Source organism: Melopsittacus undulatus, chromosome 2 (assembly GCF_012275295.1).
Source record: "Melopsittacus undulatus isolate bMelUnd1 chromosome 2, bMelUnd1.mat.Z, whole genome shotgun sequence".
NCBI lineage: Eukaryota > Metazoa > Chordata > Aves > Psittaciformes > Psittaculidae > Melopsittacus > Melopsittacus undulatus.
The window spans coordinates 26,648,903-26,672,352 of record NC_047528.1 but is presented as its reverse complement, the minus strand read 5'-3'; the positions used below and the strand labels follow the sequence as shown (position 1 = coordinate 26,672,352).

General features: G+C 41.6%; 1 protein-coding gene across 1 annotated transcript in view; it reads left to right on the top strand.

Annotated features, from left to right (window-relative positions):
- Nucleotides 1-23,450, top strand: part of FAM124A (family with sequence similarity 124 member A) — a 38,567-nt gene that overhangs the window by 5,577 nt on the left and 9,540 nt on the right. Inside the window, exons 2-3 of the mRNA XM_005147703.2 lie at nucleotides 3,367-3,398; nucleotides 21,396-22,135. Coding sequence (XP_005147760.1) covers nucleotides 3,367-3,398; nucleotides 21,396-22,135 — 772 coding nt within the window. The remainder of the gene's footprint in view (nucleotides 1-3,366; nucleotides 3,399-21,395; nucleotides 22,136-23,450) is intronic.

The following is a 23,450-nucleotide window of genomic DNA, read 5'->3' as shown; positions in this document are numbered from 1 at the left end:
TTGATCATTTTTTTCCTCATTATGTGCCTATAAAGGGAACAGGCTTCCATTTGTTCAGTTTCTGTCCTGAATATCTATTTCCTTTTAACTCTAATGTAACATCTACCAGAGGAAATAGCTTGCTTCAAGACCATGTAATTGGCCTAGAACCCCTGAGCTCCAGTACAGCCCCAGTCTGCCACTATTAAAGCCCATAAGTACTCTTCAGTTGTCCTAATGGGAAAATCCTCTTCCAAGGGAACTGATAGAAGCCAATACTCAGGATGTTTAAAACAGGGATGGAAAGAATGGGAAGGAACAAAACTGCTTGATAGCCAGAGAGTCTGTGTGACTCAGGAGATGTTTATTTTGGTACTTAATTTTTCTAACGCATGATCTCTTCCAAAGGAATATTTGCTGTGTATTCTGGTCTAAAAAGTACAAAAGGCTTACAGAAACTTCAGAATTCAGTGTTCTAAATAACTGATTGTAAGGGGAAAAAAAAATCTTTTGTAAGCCATTGCCAAAGGTGTCATGAATCTGACTGGTTTATGCTGATGTTTTGAAAATATTAAGGATTTTACCAGCACTGTTATTTTTGTTCTTAAGGACTAGATTCAAAGGAAATTCTAAGAAAGTAAGGAGTCGAAGGAAGGAAAAAGGTGATTCAGGTTGGCCCTAAGAGCATGTTGAGGGACTCAGATTCATTCCATTTGTATTTAGGCATGTAGCCGAGGGTCCTACATTAGCAATGTGTTTTTTGTAGGCTTCAACTCTAGAGAATAACTAGGGAGAGACACACTTCAGACCTCTCTTTTTTATTGACTATACAGGGAGCTGAGGGATGGTACAGTTCTCCTTTTGGCATCTGAGGTTTACATGAGCCTTTGAGCTTAATTATCTTTTTTTTTTTTAATTTTGTGTATGTTGGTTATGCAACAAACATGAATTAAATATTACCTTGAATCTTATTAGAATTACATGAAAACCCCAATACGATTCTCAAGCCTATTAAAATGTGTCTGTGCAATTAGTCTCCAAGCACACTGTTGTCACCTCCTTTCTTGCTCCTTATCTATTTATTTTTCCTCTTGTCTCATTTTTCATGTTCTGCCTGTACATAGACTGCCACTTCCTTGGTTCAGGACTCATTAATTCTCTATGTCCTATGTGCCTGCAGCACTTTGGGATAATAAAATAAGAGTGTGAAGTAATAGAATGCTGCTTGTACTTGCAGTAAGCAAAAGGCAAACTGTTGTCTCGCTTCTATCTAAAATTCCAAGCAGTGCAGTTTCATATTGAATTAGCCACTGACTGCTGAGTACAGCTACACTGAAGGACAGCCCCAGGCTGTTTTCAAACAGAAGTGCAGAATAAATGAATCCTTTATTGGGATGCTTGGAGGCAGCTGGATGTATATTGCTTGCCTCTGGGTTTCTGAACAGTGACACATTACACAGTTTTCACACCCTTCCAAATATACATGGTGCCAAATGATACTAATGGGACTTGGTGCGTAAATACTGTGCAGCTTTATGGCCTGCACAGCACTGCTTAGCCAGTCCCTGGGATCGCTTCCCCTTGGTCTCTGCTCAGAGCCAGACCAGCAGTGCGTACATGGCCCAGCAGCAGCAAGATCTCCTCTGCTAATGTCATTACTGCTTCTGCCTTTGCCAGCTAGGCAAGGGTCCTGGGGGAGGTGGGTTGAGGAATAGCTTTTTGTTCATGGAGGAGGTGCTACTTATCAGGTATATATGGAGTAACTGAGAGGGGCTACTAATGACCTAATTCTGTGGTCTCTGCCATGTGTGACGAAGGTGTTTCCTTGCTCCCTGGCATTATTGAAGTGGCTGGCGGTGCAGGATTTAGTAGAGGGTGAGAGAGACCTATAAGGCCCCATCAGCAAGCCTCTCCCCAGCATTACAGACCTTTCTCAAAAGCTATAATAGCCCCATGGTACTTGATGGTATTGGAGGATTTTCTTTCACAAGTATTGTGAGAAATTCAGATTGTGTGATCTTTCACTGGTCCAGCAGGATCAGCAAGGAGATAATGCTTCATGGTCTTTCTCATCTAAATCAACAGTCTTAGCATCTGATCTGCAGAATACTGACTGCTAAGCACAGGGCTGCACAGGGCTATGAAGTATTTGGGTGACTATAATCGCTTTGTTTCTTCTGCAGAGATACGTCCATACAAAAATTGAAAGCTGTCATTATAGTTATGGGGGGCTGATGTCTGTTATTTCCTTAGATGTCTGAGACCCTAGAGTATGAAGGTATCCTAAAAATATGCTTAGATGGTATCTATTTCCAGACAAATATATTAGAAGTTAAGGCTCACATGCTTTTTAAATAAAGCAATATTGCAAACTTGATGCAAATATGCATCTAAAACAAAGTTTTAATTCAAGAACTGTGTTACAGCTCCCCAGACAGTTTGCCTGTTACGTTTAGGGCACCGTAGGGCATACATGCAGGATGTTAATTGTGGCAGAGAGCTCTTGTGAGTGGGGTCTAGTTTAGGACCCAGTGAATGAGGAAGTGGAGCCTGTGTGACTGTGATCTCCAAAACCACGCACTCTGAACTCATAGGTAGGGCCTCAAAGTGGAAATGAATCATTTTGTTACAAAATATTCAGTGATGGCATATTTGTTTTACCTTAGTATTTCTGAATCTTTAGGGCATAAATAGGCCATGTTTTAATAATCTCAGAGAGGGATTTTCAGGAATTTGGGGTTGCATGCAGGAGCAAAATTTCATTGCACAAAATTCTTAACTGATCTTATTTTCTCGTGGGTAATCCAGTGTGCACTGAAGCAGAACCAATGGGTGTGTGGTTTTACTGAAAGATGTCTTGAAGAGGAAAAGGGTTTTCTAAAACAAAAAGCTTTGTCATCTGAATGTTTATAATTTGGTACTCTTTTTGTGTCTTCCCTGCCAGTTGTGACCAAAGAACAATAAAAATTTTGCTCTTCAAATGGAGTTCTCTTCTGCAAAGCAGCATTTAGAAGACATAAGAAAAGGAAGAGGAGCAGGGTCAAAACCTAGTAGACTTCTGCTCCCAGCCTGTGCCTGAAGCAGCCTATTTTTAACTTATAGAGTGCCTTCTGAGCTTTAATTTTTATGCCTGAAGTTAGTTAGTAACGTGAATAGCCATCGGACAAAACCTCAGCTGCCTTACTCTATGGAGGTGTTTTCAAAATTCATGTGAGATTCCAGTTTTACTGAGCCATGTTGAAAACCTGTTCCAGTTATTATCTTAGGACAAAAATAATGCTAAATGGGTGTTAAGCTATTTTAATATGCCATGTAATTTAGATTCGATACATTTTTCATTATCTCTTTTGGATTTAATATGATCTAACTAAAATCTTTGTCTTGCAGGTCTGAGTATAGCCGTATGTCTTCTACCAGCAGTAAGTATAACTTTGATATATTTTTTAATGGATTCTCATATTTTCTTTTATTCTGGTTGCTAATTTTTATTAATATCAACCTAGTGTTATGATGGAGTTCACTTTGACACAGTTAAGCCCAAATTCCTTCTCTTTTTTGGTCTGAGTCAAGAAATTATATAGAAAATTAAACTGATTTGATATTGATGACCATAATATGAGTCATGTGTAAAGTCATAAATAATGGAGCTCACATGAATGCAAGAAAAATGAGAATAAAATCTATAGACACTGTGTGGCCAGTGCAAATGGGTCCTCCAGCCAAATGAGTTTGCAGTGATGGATGTCACTAGAGCTGGGGGATGCAGGAATAGTTGGATGCTTATTGTAAGCTGGTGCCAAGGAAGGACTTGAGAGTAAAATAGGTGAAGCATTCTTTGATTTCCAAGTTTATACATGCTCTAGTAAGCATCACAGTCTTTCTAGACATTTACGATAGCCAGCTGGATTTCAGGTTATCTGAATGATAAAAAGAATCCTGGTGTTTGGATTATCCTTTCTTTTTCAGCAATACAAAATCACATTTTTTTTAAGGAACAAGGAGCACTTCTTCGGTCCTCTCTCTGTCCACTCCAACCATTTTCTTAGCTGTAGAACACACTGTGTCCACAGCACTTCGAAATGTAATAGTGCTTATTCAGGCACAGCTACTACTATCTCTTTTTTGTCAAAGTGCAAGGTGATACCTGTCTCCCTAATTCACATGTAGACATGAGCTTCACAAAACTTCACAGATGACAAATTGTGTTTTATAATCTGGATCTTTAAGCATCATGAAAATCAGAGGGAAGAAAGCTGCCAGTTTTTTCTCATTCACACATTCTGGCTGAAGTGTGGAGAGGGTTATTTTCCATCTTCCATGGTCTTCAGCAGAGGGCTTTTATTGATTTCAGCAAGAGCTGGATCAGAGAGTGTTCATAATGTCTGGCTCCTGAGATGATTTGACTAGCAGGGAGCTCTCTGTCTGTCCCCCATCTGCTCAGTTTGTGTGTGTATGTCTGAGAAAGAGAATTTAGTGCAGCTTTTTCCTAAATTCTGTTGTTTAAATAGATTTCTGAATTCCTGCTGCCAGGTGTAATTTTAATGATTGGGAAGCAATTGTGATAGTAAAAGCATATTGGATTTGACTGGTTGCATCAGATGTGTGCCCTGCCACCCCCACAGCTCACGCTTTTGGGTCATGGCTCCGAGAATACACTGCCAGCTTCCTCATCTTTCTGGGTGGTGACTTACGGTTATTTGCCTCATAGGAGTGTATATTTGACAGAAAAGTACAGAAGACAAGGTGTGAGGTATTTCTTATCTAAAACTTCGGGTTTAATCCCTTACCAACTTTGCATGACTGCTGCACATTTTACAAATAAAAGTGACATTTAAAGGTAGCATAAATTACAATTGTAAGTATTTGTTTTTATTAAACAAGCTGTTTGTAAGGATTATTTTTGGATGTGTGGCAGCTACAGTGTGTCATGATAACTGTGGTCACCTTAGTGTCTTGCTGGCCATGGCTGTCCAGAATATGTGGGAATTACAGTTGTATTTCAGCACAGTAATTTGTCAGTACAAGGAGGTATTATCATTCCAGCAAAGACACAAAAGTTCAAGAGATGGGACAGCCTCCTTCTTTCTCTTTTCTGCTTCCAAGGCAAATTATATTGATACAGCTTCACAAGTAGCAGTGTTTAATTTAGCATTTTGTGGGATTTATGTGGTAGGTCTGGTCAGACAGTGCAGGAGTAACAGAAACAGCCACATAAGAGTATTGCAGCAAAATAAAAATGCTTTCAAGTTACAGGCTGGCAGTCAGGGGGTGCATGATGCATTTGAAGAAAAGAGTACTAGGGAAGAGCTATTAGGAAAAAAAAGGTGATTTGGCCATTTTAATTTCTTCAGGGAAAAGATTCAGTAAGTGGTATCATTCATAGCACAAAAAGCAGCCTAATCAATGATACTGTTAGGCCCTAACATAATATGAAGTAAGCTGTTGTAAGTTAAAAGGCAAAGAATTTCCATTTCCTACACTATCTGCAGCTGCTTCAGTGGAAGGATTACAGGCCTGTTTGGTTTTACAGGAGTCTTAGTTGGTCATACCAGTGAAGCTCCAATTTCAGTGTTTAATAAATGAATAATCTTATAAATTGTCCACTGGACAGCAGTTTTCCACAGACATGCCAAGAAAAGGATAAGAAAGATTTAGCAGGTGAACTAACTACAGCTGCCTCTATCATGTGCTGCGATGACAGCAGCTGAACAAGTTGCAGCACTTAGCACCAATGCAAAAGTATAGAGGAACCCTAGACCCCCCCCCCAAGTCAGAAGTCAAATCTCATCAGCTGCTAGATGCCAATGGAAGGATCATTCTGTTACATGCGTTATTTCTAGTACTTTTTTCCCCTATGCATATGGCAGCAGTTATCATTGGCAGGGTATCACTTCAGCAGTTCAAAGCCCTGTCTGGTGGGTTGGTTGGACCTTGGGTCTTAATTCAGCATCCCAGTTCTTTTCTTTGTCCTTGTGTCCCAGCTTTGGGTAACCCAAAAAAGCTTTTTACTGGAAGCATCCATCTAACATTTGTGGTTTTGTACAGTGAGTACTTTGGGAAAGAGTACTCAAGTTTGCAGAGTGTATTTATTTCGGCAAGAAAATGCAGTAGTTATCTGCTGTGCGGGCTCTGCCTGTTGTCAGGGTGACTGTGTGCCACTTTGTCTTTTCTCATTGAGCAGAGTAAATAGGCCACACTAACCTGTCTGCTGGATGCTGAGTTTTGAGTTATTACAGCTTTGAAAGGTTCAGCAGTGTGATTTGAAGAAAGTGAAGTGCTAAATTACTTTTGACATTGTTTTCCCTGAATTGTGGTGTGTAGAGCCACTTTTCCCTTTGTTCTCTAGCAGGAGGTATCCTTTGTTCTAGCAGGAGGTGTCCTTTGCTTTATTAGGATACTTTGCTCACTGGTGTGCTCTTCATTAATGTAGGAAATGTATCAAGCTTCTTTTTGCTCGTAGTTTCGATTACCTTTTCAATTATGGTTTTCAATTACCATCAGGAATCCCTAATCCTATATGAGAGGGGATTGTGTGAGGCACTTTACATACATAGAAGAGACCTTTACCCAAGGTACATAATACCAAGATATGAAGACCATAGGTGGCACATGGATACAGACACTTGGAATCACAAAGAAATAATTAATTAGTGTTGGTTAGCACAATAAACAGCAGTGTCTGCACATCAACATTTTAATTATCTTCAAATTGCTTTGAGACGTGTTTCAGGGATAATTTTCAACAAGGGAGGAGGAGTTTTGATGGGGGCTGCTTATTTTCTCCTTTGCATAATCTTTGCGTTTATGAAGACAACTCTTCAGAAAGACCCAAACCAAAAGTGCACATTTTGAAGGAAGACTTTTGTGATTTGTAACATTTGAAATACCCCTTATCTAGTCAGCTCTGGAGCCAGTTTAACCAGGTTGTCCTAGAAATAACTGTGGAAGCGAGTGATTTTATTTTCATCTCCTGACATTTTTCAGTTAGGCAATCAGTAGGGAGCTGCCTGGATACACATTTGTACTGTTCCAGCTAAGTCGTTAAATGGAACATGAAACTAGCCCTATGGGATAAGATGCAAGTTTGTGACAGATTTTAGAGCACTTGAGATGGTAAAACCCTATATCATGCAGTGGTTCATGATGTGCTTCTCAGTGGGGTAAAGGGCTTGTCACTTACCTGCTTTGTAGTTGGAAAGCTGGTAATTTGCGTTGCCATGCTCCCTTGCTTTTCATTTACCAGATGGGAAATTATTCAGTCCTTTGGAGGTGTTTTTAGATTGTTCATATTCTTCCATGGTAAACCCAAGATCTGGGATATTAAAATTTTATGTGTGTATTGCACATATTTCCTAACCCATGGAGTTTCACCCACTTTCTGGTTCTAAAGATTATCTCAAGACAGTTTCTTTTGGCAGATTTACAAACGTGGGTTATTGAGCATGTTTCCTTTCAATATTCTTTTTTCTGTTTGGTGTTCTATTCCTCTGCCAGTATAACTTCCAGTTTTGGGATTTGGTCAATGTTTTGTCAGTGTCATCTGCATCAGCTCCCTGGGCTGGGTTTGGACTCTATTTTCTCTACAAGTGGAAAGAGTCCTTATGTGCAAAATTTGCAGTCTTTATGGAGGGCTGGTAAGGGTAAGGTTTCTCTTATTCTTGATTCCAGAGGCAGGGTGAGGTGCTAAGGCTGTATCTTACCTTCATGCAACAGCTGTGTATTGAAATAGGCTGCCCTAACTGCACTTTGGATGGTAGGTTTTATTTCCCGAGTGGAATCTGCTCTTTGTGCTGGATCTGGCCATGGGGAATGGGAAATTACCAGCACTACCATACTTTCTATTTATGAAAAGCCCCTTGAAACCTGCGTTTGTGTATGTACCCAAACATGTCCAAGGCATCCTTTTTCTTTCAGACTTACTCCTTGTCTTTTTATGGCATGTAGTCAAGTGACAATGTTCAAGTAAGATAAAAATGGTTGCCCAAAAGATAACACTGTCCTGAATTTGAGGCAAACGTGTGTTTTCCTGAAGCTGTGTTACGTTCTTTTCCTGATTCAGTGCTGTATTTATCTGCCCTCATTTTAAGTAACTGTTTACTCTGAAGCCAGCTGTGATGCTAGGGCCTCATTAGAAGTAGAAATTGCACATTTGTGGACCTGAGTATCAATCAAGTGCCAATGTAGTCCATCAAGTAGGTTGTGAGGGGTGTGCGTTAGGCCACATGTCCCATCCACGCTTGTAGCTTGCCAAGGCACTGTTTCATGACAGTTTTCACACACTTCCATACCACGTGCATGTAACGATATGCTGCCTCTCTCTTTAGCTCTTTCTGGTTTGTCTCTTTTTCTCTTCCCTGCCAAACCCCCAGCGTTTGCTTCTTGATGTTACCTGGCAAGAATCTTCCTCTTCCCTCTCTATTTGATCTGTTAGATTATAAGTATTGTTGAAAGGAAATGTGAAGAGGAAAATATACCCTTCAATAAAACAGAGCATAGAGCTAGCCTGAGCACTAGGTATTTTATAGAGGAGAGCAAAATCAGCATCTCCAGAAGTTCTCCCATTTCTAAATCGTTACCAAACACTCCAGAGACCAAGGGGTCACATCTGTCAAAATGGGCACTAATGGAGCTTTTGACAAAAAGCAGGTAGCCTTCCGGGTTGCAGGGATAGTGGGAGCTACGGGAATGTAAGAATCAATAGTATTATGCAGATGTATAGGTGCCTTGTAACAATAGCTTATGGAGAAATGGCTTCCAGTTACTTGTGTATCATTTAAAAATATGGCTGCTTGCACTTAACTGTTAAAGGTGATGACAAATAACCAAGAACAGGAAGGAGGCTAGGTTTGATATGGGCTTCTAAATATTTGTCACCAAGCTAAAATTTCATAATGTAGTTGCCTACTGTACGTTAGGTTAGTTCAAATCAGTTCTGACCCAGGCACTGCTGGACTGGGTATCTACTGTTTCTCCAAACAATGTAATAAATGTGAGGTTATAATTATATTATTTTACTGCAATACAAAGATATATTTTGGTATATCTTGTGATATACAGGCTGGGAAAGTTGGGGCTGTTCAGCCTGGAGAAGAGAAGGCTGCGTGGAGACATCATAGCAGCCTTCCAGTATCTGAAGAGGGCCTATAGGGATGCTGGGGAGGGACTATTCATTAGGGACTGTAGTGATAAGACAAGGGGTAACGGATTAAAACTTAAACAGGGGAAGTTTAGATTGGATGTAAGGAGGAATTTCTTTACTGTTAGGGTGGTGAGGCACTGGAATGGGTTGCCCAGGGAAGTTGTGAATGCTCCATCCCTGGCGGTGTTCAAGGCCAGGTTGGACAGAGCCTTGGGTGATATGGTTTATTGTGAGGTGTCCCTGGACATGGCAGGGGGGTTGGAACTAGATGATCTTTAGGTCCTTTCCAACCATAACTATTCTATGATTCTGTGATTCTATATTATGTCCAGAGAGAACTGAGATGCTTTTACAATGGCTGGCAACAAGCTGTTATTAAATACAATTGTAAAAACAACTTAGAGTGGACTTGCCAGAATCATGCTGCATTTCCAGAAGGTGTTTGTTATTGTAAAAGGAAGCCTTATTAAAGATCTTTGATGAGGAAAAATGAAAGAGGAAATTGAACCCAAATAATGTAGAGCTCTTAGCCTGAAGCATCTGTCAATATTGCAGATTCAGGTGGTTTGTATGGCAGTGAAATGTGAAGTGTCAGCTTCTGTGGAAAATACAGTGAGCATGTTCTGCATATCTTGTTTGCCAGTTTATGCTGCTAGAGGTACAGAGCAATGCTGTTTCCCACTGAAGCTGTGGAAGCAGGAAAATGTCATTGCTACATGCCACCTAGAAGTTGTTGGATGAGCGAAACTTGTTTATGTAGCTGCTTATATCAAATTCCGCCACAGTGAAGGAGCAAGCACTTGTGTAAAGCATAGAAAAGTATAGCGCTGAAACAGAAAGTTGAGGTTGGAAGGCATCTCTGAGGATTGTCTAATCCAAGACCTCTGCTGAAAGCATGGGCAGTGAGAGCATGTTGCTCAATGCAGTGTCGCATTGTGTTTTGGATATCCCCACACCTTTCCGGGCAACCTCTTCCAGTGAGTGATCACCACAATAAAAAGCTTTTTTCTTATGTTTAAACAGAATTTCCCGTATCTCAGTTTGAATCATCCAGAGCAACATCAGCAGGCCCCATTGCTCTCCAGTCTCTAATTGCTCCCCTCAGCTGAATAATTTTTAATCAACTTCTTCCTGGTTTGCTGGTATTTGATCACACAGTACCATTTCCCCTCCCTCCCCCACCAACATCCCAGTCTCATCCACACGTACCCACACATGATGCATCCTGATTTTTAGGAGCTGTAAATAGACTCTTCTCTATGTCAGGAATGGCATGGAATAATCACTGCTGCTAAGCACCATTGCCTGGAAACCACGCTGGAAATGTTGGTGTTGAGTTAACCTTGCTATTTGCACTTTTACCTTTCAAGAATCTGAGGTGAGGATGCTGTTCTAGTAGATAGATAGCTTGTTGAGGTTGGTCTTACTGCACATGGTTATTTAGAAGCAGAAGGAGTAGAGAGGAAACATGCCCTTAAAAACATGACTAACAATGGCTAGTGGTCTGAGAGAGAAAATAAAAAAAGAAATGAGGCACAATGATGTGTAAGAGCATACACAAATGGATGTGTATCTGTGCTTGAAATCAAACCTAGATTTGATTTTTGTATGACAAGTGTGTGGCATTAACCATAAGCATATGCTTCCCTTGTAAAGACTGAAGGTCCTGTTTAAATGTACCCATGAATCTCTGTTCTTTGTTAAAATCGAAGTTCCACTCTTTGGGATCACACCAAACTGTGTGTCCCAGGGTTAAATTACTTCCTACTGGCCTAGTGCTGGCTTTGGATTTTTGTATCAAGGGGATAAAAGTGTACCCTAAACAGTTACTGAAGCAGAGCTATCAAAACTCTGGTTTTGTTGTTCTGTATATTATTTTCTGACCACATCTAGTCAGGTTTTTGTGTTGTCATGTAGATACAGCAGATATAAACTAGAGTAGTTGTTAAAAAATAATAATAATTCATGTAGGAATGACAAACTGAATGTTTGTTCTAGCTCATATTTTAAGCATGCATAGTTGTAATCAAAACCATATAAGGAAATATTTCTTTTCTCATTATCAAGCATGATCCAGAAGCATAGGAAATCTGTGATAGGCACTGAGCTACCGAGTGCCACACAGTTCTAGTAAAAATTTACAGGAAAGACTATAGAGAAAGTCACATTGGATTAGGTGATGTGGGTTGAATTTCCTTCTGTGGAAGTGTTATGTCTGCTGTCCCAGAAAACCACAAGGAGCTAGGCAGCTATTTAGTGGGTATTTTACCTTAAGCAAGGTGCTGTGGGAGAGATAGTGGCGTTCCAAGTTCAGCTGGTATGGTGATGAGGATAATTTGGAAATTGTTGAGACATCTGTCTGAATTGTTAAAGACCAAAGAAGGAAGCTAAAGAAATAAATCTGTCCCATGGCAGCTCCTGACTCAGAGGCACTAGTTGTGGCAGAAGGGGAAAAGCCTTCTGACTCACTGAGTCAAGTGACAGAACACTTGTGAAGGCTGAAGCTGTTAAGGCAGTTTCTACTCAATGAGTGCTGTTCTGAGAATGCCAGCAATTAGTTTCTCACTTTGTGGCCACAGTACATTATCATGGTGTATTTTCTTTAATTTGAACTTTTAAAAATAAATGAAATTTATTTATGCAAGCTCAGTGGGGAACTGGGGTATTTGGTAATTGGTGCTTGCCACGCTCTAGAGCAGCAGATTTCCACTGCCTGCTTCATTTTTCTTGGTACCACAGATTTGTTGATTAATAGTATAGGGAAAAAATATCTCTTACCTGTAATGTCTAAAAGGTTCATGAAATAATTACCAGGTGGCTCATGGCTGCCACTGTATGGGGTGAGGATGAAGCACCAACAACAAAGCATGTTTTCTCTTGCTTTTTCTTTTTTCCACCAGCTGGTGTGGAGTAGGTCTCCTACATTCTGCTGATGGCTGAAAGGATTATGAGATTCAAAATACTTTTCCACTTCTATAGAGTCCAAATAGTTCCTCTGCTGTGATGCTAATATTGTTGATTGCCTACAGAGACACAAACATGGCAGTGCTTGACCATGCCTCAGGGTTGGATCCCACATTTTATTTAAATATGTTGTGAGTGTAAATGCTTTATTGTGGCTTCTGCCTTCTCTCTGGCTGGGTTTCCGTGCCAGCTCTTTGTGTTGCCAGGAAGGTTTGTGCAAAAGTGCAAACTGATTAGAAGAGGTCTGTCTGAAAACTAACATCTTTAGCCAGATCAGTTCTCTGACTGCTACCAGGAGGCACAATATTGATTACTCCTTGTTTGAGGGCTTCTTTTCAGTCAACTTAGAAAGCTGCTTCAACTTGCATCTAGATCTGATACACGGGAAGAGCTGGAAACACTTAGCTGGGAATAGTGAGGGGAAGAGTGCCAGCAGTGAAGTCTTAAATTATCTTAAACCTATCGTAAAATCACACTGTCAGTTAACTAGAGTACATTGTGTGAGGTATGGAGCTCATTGCTGGACCACATTTGTAAACTGCTCAAGTGTACAGCGCTTCTTGGGTATTTTTAAGGCAATGTTATTTCTGCCCTTTTATAAAAAAAATGTATTTTTGAGAATCTGAGCTTTACATAGCAGTCAGATTTTAAGAAAATACAGTGCTTGCAGTCAAATGACTTTGAACAGTATGGTGCTGGATGCAGTTTGAATGCTGACATGTATTGTACAGCTTTTGATTTACTGGAGATTGCTGATGGGAGTTTTGCTGAATTACTACACATTGCAACTCTGTACAGAGTCTAATACTGATACTGAAGATCAGCATCTGGGTTCTTGCCAAGTACAATGATACATATCTTTCTTTAGGAAGATGTTATGATTGGGGAAGACATGCCTCCTAGCAAAGCTTAATTGACATTATACAAACGGTATAAAATAACAATAAACCAAATTAACAGGGACTGTAGTGATAAGACAAGGGGTAACGGGTGGAAACTTAAACAGCAGAGGTTTAGACTGGATATAAGGAAGAAATTCTTTACTGTGAGGGTGGTGAGGTACTGGAATGGGTTGCCCAGGGAGGTTGTGAATGCTCCATCCCTGGCAGTGTTCAAGACCAGGTTGGATGAAGCCTTGGGTGATATGGTTTAGTGTGAGGTGTCCCTGCCCATGGCAGGGGGGTTGGAACTAGATGATCTTGAGGTCCTTTCCAATCCTAACTATTCTGTGATTCTATGATAATAGTTGATAATCAATAATTAATGCACCTTCCCTGTATTTCTCCAGTAGACTGAAATTAGCAACAGTACAGGCTGTTAATCAAGTCCCATGTCTTAATGCTGGTGACCTGGGCCCATTTGTGCCGGTAGCATCACCAGAATCACTGTGGCACATCCTGTGAACAGCAGGTTATGATTGTGCTTCGGTTCCCAACGCAGGGGATTCTGATCATTGTTTCTTCCATTGTGTTTCTGAGATACATAGAATGGTAATTGCCAGCTCTTTTCCACAGATGAGGAGTACTTTTAGGGTATCAAAAATTTTTTCCTTGTTGTTTCTCTTATGAGTATTGGGTCTCCTGTGAGAATCAATCTCTGTGTGATATTTGGTACCCTAGATAGGCAAAGAGAGTAGATTGTGACTTTTGAGTGAAGGCAGTTTGAAGATTCTTAATCATGTGAATCTGTTCTGTGTCATGGGCACAGGTACAAGACTGAAACAGCAAGACAGCTCTCGAGTTGTGGTGAACTGTATGGGAAGGAAGAGGGGAAATGTGAATAGCTGACATACAGGAGAATATCCCTGAAGGTGTAGGAGTACACCAACATTTTGCTTTTTTACAAGTTAGCAGCTAAATCTGTAATTGAGGAGAGTATTGAAGTAAGAGTTCATTGCTTCCCAGAGTATTAATAGATTAATTAAAAAAAAAAACCCTGAAATTCTGATCATTTCTCACGCTGCTGTTGCCAATGTAACATATGGTTTCAGCAGCATATTTTGAGGGAGGAGAGCACCAGGTTGCAAGAGAGCCATAGAATAAGAGTAAAGAGCTCATGGAACAGACTGCTGCATTGGCAGAAAAATTCTTATCTGGATAGGGTATTTGTGAGGAATTGCCAAGCCATTTACTTGCATGTAACCATGGTGTGAAAGCACCTACTGTGGACTCCTACAGTGTGTCTGTGTGAAGATCCCATACACCTTATTTTCAGAGTTGGGCTCTTTCTTTGCTTTGTGTTTAATATACTAAAGCACAGCCTCTTTGACATGCCTACAGGCTCCATAAAGCTTTGGTAGAAGACACAGGCGCAGCAAGAAGTCTGTAGTGTCAGGGACATGGGATTACACAGCCAGAAACACAATGTGGCACCCCCATCCCTCCTTTTTAACCTGTTTTTGAAGGGAAACATGATGTGACTGTGTGCCATCTTTCTTCACAGAGACACCAACTTCCTACAGGTTTCATCAGAACTGTTTGAAAGGCAGTGGGACAAACTTTAGTCTCCATGGAGAAAACAGGCTGTAACAAGTTCAAGCTACCTCTTCTCCTAACCTGCAGCTGGACAGTCAGCCCACAGGTGATTTTATACAGAGTGTGAACTGTTTCTTGTCTGACAGGTAGCTAGGAGATAAGTGAGAAAGCTGCAGTACTGTGAATGAGGAGCTGAGGGAAATAGGGACTGAAGAGTGTGTCTGTGACCTAAGAAGTCATGGACTCTTTGCTTTGTTATGAACAGTAAGCAGCCTGACTAAAGAAGTCGAAGAATTTGGTTGTGGAAGATGTAATGGGAGATTTGACAATCACATAGTTCAAGAGCATATCTTCCATAACCCTCATCACAAAAGCATGTCCCATGTATTGCAAAAGTGATACAGCAAGATAACATACTAGAACAAGAATGATCTTCAGGATAAGCAAAACTTTCCAATTTCCAATTTCCCTCCAGTTTTAGTTGCATGGCTGAGGGGTCCAACATAGAAGCGGAGTTACTTGGTTCCCACTACACTTGTGGACAGAGGATGCTTTTTATCTGAGGTTTAATTATGTCTCTCCAGTGGACTACAGAAGGAGCCTAGGACAGCCAGCCTACTGCTAGAGGGACATCTGTCAGGTACCTGACTTTCAATGGAATGACTCTGGGCCACAATGTTTATGTTTCCTATGAAGAAGATGGGGGTCATATGGTTCTGAAAGCAAGACAAGGTGGCAATCTTGGCACTATAGACCATATGACTACAAACACGAGAGCAAGTATCAGGGTGAAGTTGCATGACCAGCTTAAGATGTGTAGCTACACAAGTACCCATGCCAACATAAGGGAGTGAAGAGGAGTGCATGGAGTGAGATGGTCCCTTTCAATGGTAGCTTAAGCTGACCATGTAAGGTTACCCTTAGGCAGGTCAGGGGAATGTAGCTGATGGCGGAAGGAATGAGAATTCACACTGTATTGTAGCATGGCAGGGAGTTTAGCAATTGCTGCACCATCTAACACCGAAGGTACTACATGATGAGATTTGCCATTGCCTTTGCTTGGTCGTGCAGGGCCTCTGTGGGCATTAAGTTATTACTTTTTTATAAGATTCATTCCCACAGGGTTGCCTGCATGCTGTAGGGCAAATATACCATGTAAGAGTGTTCATATTAATGTACCAGTGAAAGCTTTTTATTTCCATCAGGCAGATGGAAATTTTCCAGCTTTATTTTTGCTTAATACTACAACAACTGGATAACAGTACAGAGAGACTATATCATGTACCCATCTGAAGGAGCATTTTGCCATGCTTGTTAGTATGCTGGTCTGCTGTGCATTGTCTGTACTACCTTAGTATGGATGAAGTTGTGAGCACCCTAGCACCACTGTCTCCATTAGAGAACATTCAGCTTCAGCTCTACAGGAAAATGCTGCTTTGATGGGAGGGTGAAAGAGCCTGTCACTGTTCCATGCAGAATATCCCCTTTCTCACTGCTTCTGAACATCCTTCATGAGCTTGAGGTGGTGTGTAAAGCAGGGCATGCTGAGAAGCAAATTATCCTGCAGCCCTGCATTTGTCAGATGCTATTAAACAGCAGAGAAAGAGAATGGAGAAGCTAGTGAATCTGTCACATCCTGCTTGTTCAAAAGATTACTGATGATGCATAATTCATCAGAGCATTGGGTTCTGTTGCCAGAGGTGTCCAGTTGCTGCTTCTGTTGCAGATGTCAGTACAGTGATGCTCCTTGTTTATGAAAATAACCTCTGTCTTTGTGTCTGCCCATGAGCCTTTCAATTAATGCACCCAAAACAGTCAGTCTTGGCTTGGACTCAGATAAAATGTGAAGGTCCTGTTCAGTGAGAGATGGTACCACCTTAACATTTCTTTGTGTTTCAGAATAGGACTGAAATGGGAAATATTAACATTTTCTTTGCAACAGAAATCTTGTGAAGTTTCAATTAGGAAATATTATAGTGCTTTTCTTTCTGACATTATTTATACAGTCATTTTTAATTCCCACGATTAAAATATTTTTATTTGTTAACAATGAAAAAAGATATGGCCTGAGATGTTCAGTTTGAATTATTTCATTGCTTCCTGATAGCCATTATTTCCTGAAAATTAAGTACTACTCAATGGGAGTTGCAGTTCAGGTGCTTGGTGCATTCACTCTGACCCTCTCCTATTGCCTGAGTTACATCTCCTGCAGTGCATCATGCAGTTTGGTCAAATGAAATGTGAAATCTTACTGCCTGATGCAGTGATAAAGGAATCTAGTCTGTGTGGCTTAAGATTGGTTCAGGCACTGGTTCCCAGGAAGCAGCCTACCATAGCAGGAAAATGGGAGTTGGTGTTGCAGGTCAACAAAAAAAAAGTATTGATGTCAAGTATTTACAGGTTGAATCCTTCCTCCAAGTTTCCCAGATAGAAGATTGAAAACGTTGGTGGCTGGAAAATTGAAAATACTAGCCAAGTTTGGGAGGGCACTTTCCCATGCACAAACTGGGGCTGGGATCCAGTCTGCCCAAAATGTCTCTTTGCCAGAGACTCCATTCTAGTTCCCATACTTGCCAGGTTTGCTTAACCCTGTATACAAGCCTTCATTAAGTATCTCCTGGTGAGTCTGAGAGGTCTTTAGGTCCACATCTTGATTCACCAACTCAGGGTTAGGCGAGTCATTTCCTAAGACCTTCCTAAGTTCTGGTATGTGCTGGTTTTAGGCAGTCAGTGGATTTCCAGCCAAGTCCACTGGAGAAGCCTGGAAAATCAAGTGTTTGCCAAGACTGCTGAAGCTGGTGACTTCTGAAATAAAAAAAACTGTTGGAGCACTGCCTTGAGAAGGTACAAGTCTTCATGCAGGGCAGCTCCAGGGGCAGTACAGCCTCTCACAGCATAATAGAGGCACCAACCTACTGGGTCCGCCACATAACCCAGTAACCATTCTGCCGGAGCCAGGTGTGCAAGAGTCCTGAGGCTAAAAAGCAAATGCAAGAGGTAGACTTCCCTAAGCTAAAGTTATTCAGATGATGTGGGAGAAAACTCTTCTCATTTCTTCCAGGGACATTTTGCCTCTTGTTTGGTTTAATGTAAAATGCATGTGTACTCCTGGGAGAACGAGTTGTAGCTCCAGTTCCCTGTACCTCCAGGTGAGCCTAGCTGCTTCCCAGCTGCTAGGGTTGCTGACCTGAAGTTACACTTGTGCCTGCTTTGGGCCAGGAGCATTGCCTTCCTGGCCAGCTGCAGCGAGGATGGTGTTACCAGATACTGGAATCCTTATGCACCTTTTGGGTGATGTCTGTGCCCTCAACCCTCCACCCCAAGGGAGCAGAGCACTTGATCCACTGCTTCCCACTTCACTCTGGTGTCACCAGATCACCACTGTTGTCATAGCCCTTTTGCTAGGCACCTCTGGCCAGGGGAGGTCTGGGCAGCTCTGGATGCCAAGACAGTTGTCTTCTGAAGACACCAGTGTTCCCTACAGAGTAAGGGGGGTGGAAAGGAATTAGGAAGGCAAGATCATCCTCTGCAGGTTTTTCAGAGACAGCAGCATCTTTCTACAAGACTAGCAGGTAGCATAGACAACTGGGCTAGACAGACAGGTACCTGTCCTGCCTGTCCTCACAACAAACAAGCTTGAATTTCAGTGAAGTCATATGAAATGAGGCAGCTGGCACAGACAAACTTGGCAGCACCCACTGCTTTCTGTCACATTATCTTTCTGATTAGAAGATCCTGATTCCCAGGCAGGGGAAAGAAGAGAGGAAGAGCCACAGGTTAAGACTGATATTCTGCTTTACAGGACTTTCTGTTTTCTCCACTCAACAATATTGCAACAGCAACAAAAAAAAAGTAATACATAGAAAAGGGCCCATCCAAAGCCCAATCATAAAATATCAGGGCACCTTCAGCTTCCAGCTTTAGGATCACCAAGTGTGACAGCCCTGCAGCGTTTGGGCTGACAGTTTGTTTTAACCTGTCATGGGTTGTTAATGCTACCCAACAGAGGAGTAGATAGTTTAGAATTATAAAATACTGGTAGCAGTTACCTCTTAGCAATGTTAGTGCTTTGCCAACACAAAGAGAACTAATCCCCTTCTGTCACAGGAAAGAAAAAAATGTAAAAGCTGTGAGAACAGTGGAGCTTATTTTTAAATGGATGCCTCAGCATTTTGATATTTTCTGTGGGATTAACTGGTAACAGAGGAAGGCTAATACATATGCAAAGCTTTCATTTGCTTCTGTGACAATTTGCCAGGGGCAAATTGAACAGTGTCATGAGAAATGGTGTCATTTCCCCCCTTCCTTGTCAGCTGTAGCAAAAAAAGTTGTTAGTAACGTAGGAACAATTTGCAACTTATCATCACTTCAGGGGAACTTTCTCTTAGATTCTTACCTCATATTTCTGCTTTTCTTATGTTTCTCTTTTTCTTACCAAAACAGAAAGGGCTACCATTTTATAACCACAGAAGCCACATAATGAAAGGTGTAAAAGTGTTGCAGTAAAAGCATCTTTACTGGCATAAAATAGATACTGAAGCTCTGTCTGTACTGATTTGTTACACTTTTCCATCTTCAGCATAGTTGCTTCTAGTTCAAAAAAAGGGTAATTTGCTCTGCTGTACATATAACCCTAGATCCTAAGGATGGCTTTGTGCCATGCTCTGGTGCTCTGCTGAGGCTGGCTCTGCAAGCATCTGGTGCTGATGGGCACAGGCAGCAATAGCTGCAGAATACTAATGCTAAAGCTGGCTCCCACAAGGCTCCACTTTTGAAAGATGCTTTAGCCATTCAGTGTCCGTGCACCATGCTGAGCAACAGGAGGGTAGAAAAGCCATGCTCAGGGATTCCTTTTTTCTATGCAGAGCAAGAAGCCAACAGAAACGATGTCTCTGCTTCACACTGTTGTGCCCAGGCTTCTTTCAGAGCTGCAGTCATTTATATGCATAAATATCAAGGCTGTCACTTGTTGCAGGCTTTGATAGCATTTCTGTAACAAAGGAAATGGAGAGAGAAAAGAGGGGAACATCTTCCATTCCAGTCTTGGAAAATGAACGACTGCATAGCTATAGCAATTGCTTTCATTCTGGTTTTATTAGATCACTGTCCTCTGCAATTTGTTTCCCTTCCTGTCCTGCTGTCCTATGTAAAGGACTATGAGAGGACCCACACACACCCCCCTTTTACCTTTCTTCCACACTGTGACTATCTACAGGGAATATCTCAAAGTATTACATACCAGTAGCAATTGCCACAGCAAAGCCTTTTGCTATATAATGACACAGATTATTTTTTTGCTTCAGTTTTTTTGTTCCATTAACCATCTGACAAAGTCATTCTGCATCACCCATTTCATGCAGCGATACAAGAACTCTGATGTAATTGTATTTTTATTATCTACTCACTTTTTCTGGTTTTGTCCTAGGCAAAATGGATTCTTGCTGTTTGCTCTGCATACTATACCTTTCTGCTGTTTCTAAACTGAGGCTTACAGTATGTTTACCAGTCATCTCTGGAAAGCTATGCAATTGCATCTAGCTTTTCTCTAGATCTTGTAGCTATTCTGTATTGAAAGACAACTAAAATACATTACTTGTGTAATACTGCTTTTCCATTAAAACAATTGCTGAAGTATCACAGGAATGTGATTCTGGTGCCAGGAAGGAGGAGGGAGAGGTTTGTACTGATTGCCAATAGGAGGGGAAATAGCTTGTGAGACAATCCCCCTATTAAATGTGGTCTGTGCAATGAAAAGCTTGGGAAGCCTTTCTAAGGCTTTACACATTTAGGCTTTGTGCCCAGGCTCAGGGTCTCAGACATGGAGGTGGTTTCAGAGCATCACAGAGGGGAAACAACTCCAGCAAAAATATCCAGATTACCTGGATGATTTATTAAACTGTTTTGGGCATCCATTCACATGCAACTTTATTAGCATGCCACTCCAGCAGAACGGAAGCAACAGTTTCTCCCTCTTCCCTCCAACCAGCCATTGCTCGGCTTCTGAGCTATCAATGAGGTTTTAGGGACAACAACAGAGAGCCCCTGTGAACATTCCCAAGGCTAACTAGAAGGTTCTTTTTCTCCCCTGAGTAAATGTAATTTTTTGTGCTTCCTGCTCTTACCAATCTTCCCTAATCTTATAAAAACCATATAGTCTTGATGGTCTGAAGATATAAACAGTGAAGGATTTGTAGGGACAAGTAATATATTTTCCTGAAGAAGGACTTGTGTGCCTGAAGGCCTGTCTGTTTTTTTCCCAACTGTATCAGTTGGTCTAATAAAAGATATTACCTCTCCCTACAAACTTTGCCTTACTTATTAAACAGTTGCCTTCAGGACACAGAACACTCTTAACTGGGTGGAAAACTCCACCGTCAAGGTGATAGAGCAGAATTCAGTGGTGTGATTTCCATGCCCGCAGCCAGCTGGCACATGTTAAACCAAGGTGGGATGAACACTGTCCACCCTGATCATCCCACACATCATTAGCATCCCTTCCCCCCCACATTCTACGTCAGTATTTTTGTCTTTTCTACCTCTCAGCTGTATGGAGCAGCTCTTCTCGAACACAGAAGCACACACATTGGTTAATGTCTTTTGGGTGCTACCTCAGTAGAAAGAGCAACTTTTATGGTGTTTGATGAAACCTCTGTCTTCTCATTATTTTGTGGTTGCTGTGTCTCTGCACATTATTTTTAGTTTGAGCTTCATGGTGACCTTGAGAGAGCTGGAAAAAAGGCCCAGTGTGACCATGCTGACCTATTCTGCTTTAAGGATCACGTAAATGTTGACAACTTGGCTTCAAATCTTAAAGGATATTTTTCTTTTAATCCTCTCAGGTGAACTTTCAGTGGAAGGCATACAAGACCCATTCCTTGTTAGCGTACATATTATCACAGACCCAGGGGAATCCAAGACTCTTCAGCAAGCCATTGATAAGCTTCTAGCCTGGATCCATCCAGACCTCCAGCTGTTTCGAGTCTCAGAAAGACGAGCACCCAAGAAGCGCAGGAAGACAGGTAAAGCTGGTGTTTCCCAGCCAGCCCTTGCCATCATCCTGTTTCTGCAGGAAGAATATGGAGAGGAACCGATTTTGCAGCTCCACAAAACTTTTCAGCGCCCACCTTGGCATTACCACCACACAGAGCAAGTGCATGGGAAGTTCCTCCCTTACATGCCGTGCAGCCAGGACTTTTACACTCTGGCTCCAGAGACTCCTCTGTGGGCCATTCGCCCAGTGCACTATGGGAAAGAAATTATTCGCTTCACTATATACTGCAGGAGTGAAAATTTTGCTGACATTTTGAAGCTGTACGAGTTAATACTGAAAAGACCAGTATGTCAGAAAAAAACTGACTTTTGTGTTTTTCCTATCTATTCTAACATGGAAATAGACATTCAATTTTCTTTAAAAAAGCTTCCGAAGGGCCAGGTGCCAATGCCAACAGAGTCAGCAGTGCTGGAGTTCAGAGTAAAAGATGTGGGGCAGCTTGTGCCTCTCTTGCCCAACCCTTGCAGCCCCATCAGTGAAGGCAGGTGGCAGACAGAAGACCACGATGGAAATAGGATCCTTTTGCAGGTAAGCTCAGCACAAAGGGAAACAGAAGCACATTTACTGGTTTTGTGCAGGAAAGCTTAACCTGCAAAGGCAGCAGAAAAGGAGGCTTTTTTTTGGTTTTGTTCTACCCCAGGAGAGCAAACCAGGACAGCACCACTAAGGAAAGAACTTGAAACCTCTTTCTGTAAGTGTAAAATCAGGAAAGCAGTGATAATACTACCCAGATATCAGTCAACCTCAGTTTATGTAGAGTGATGTCAGATGAGGTAGCTGTTTAAAAGAATGAGGAGAGAAAGAATTATGAGCTTGAGTGGAGAAATAGTGGCTGATGGGTGTAGAAATATGGGCACAGAACTGACAGGGGTTTATAAAGTAGCTCTCAGTTATGAGATTTCTTTTATGGAAGACAAGCAGAATTCCTGATGGTACTCATTATTTTCTAGCATCACAGGATGACAAACTGCATCTCTTTTGCACAGTGATTATCAGGATGGGGTTAGAGGTGGTGAAGGAAAAGAAATGTGCCCTGAAGAGCAACCTGAAAGAGACATTCCCACAGACTCTCCTTTTGAACTAATCTCAAGTGCTCGTAACCGTGTTCTGAAAGAGAGTTTATTTGTCAAGACATCTGTAGGCACCATCTCTGGGCAATGTATCAGCATGCCCTGCTTCACTGCACCACATCCGGGGGAGATAAAGGGGATAACAAGCAGCAAGCTTTTAATAGCTGCCTGTCCTGCAGAGGGGCTATCTGTGGCAATCCAGAACCAGGTTAATGTGCATTCCTACGCTGCAGAGGTATTTATTGCTGCTTACTGTTCAAATCTAGGAACACAGACCCTCACCTTTGGAAGAATGTTGTTCAGATTTCAAAGAAGAGTACTTTGTTTGGAGTGAATTGCATTCATGAAGCTTGTCAAATTGTCTGACCTGGTTTCTGTGGAAGAGGCATTGCGTGTGCCATCCCTCTGCTGCATGGACCACCCAGCATAGAGAGAGGTGTGTCCTGCCCCTTGCAGCACAGTTTCTCTGGGTTTGTAGCTCCTGGGACTGAAAATCCAGGTGCATGGGGAATCTGTGCTCAGTGAGTCCTATGCAGGTGGTGGTGAAACCTTTCAATGCCTCTTGGCAGATGCTACCCACAGAGACACCCCATGCCAGAGCTGAACAGCACATGTGCAGGGCTTAGCAGGCAACTCAGCTTTCCTTCCCATCTGCCAAGACAGTCCCCAGTTTGTCAGGGTTACTGCTTGTACTGTGTTAGCCTCAGATTACTTGTAAACTTAAGCTTACAAAAGCTATCACCAAACTTCTACACAGCAACCACACTCACCTA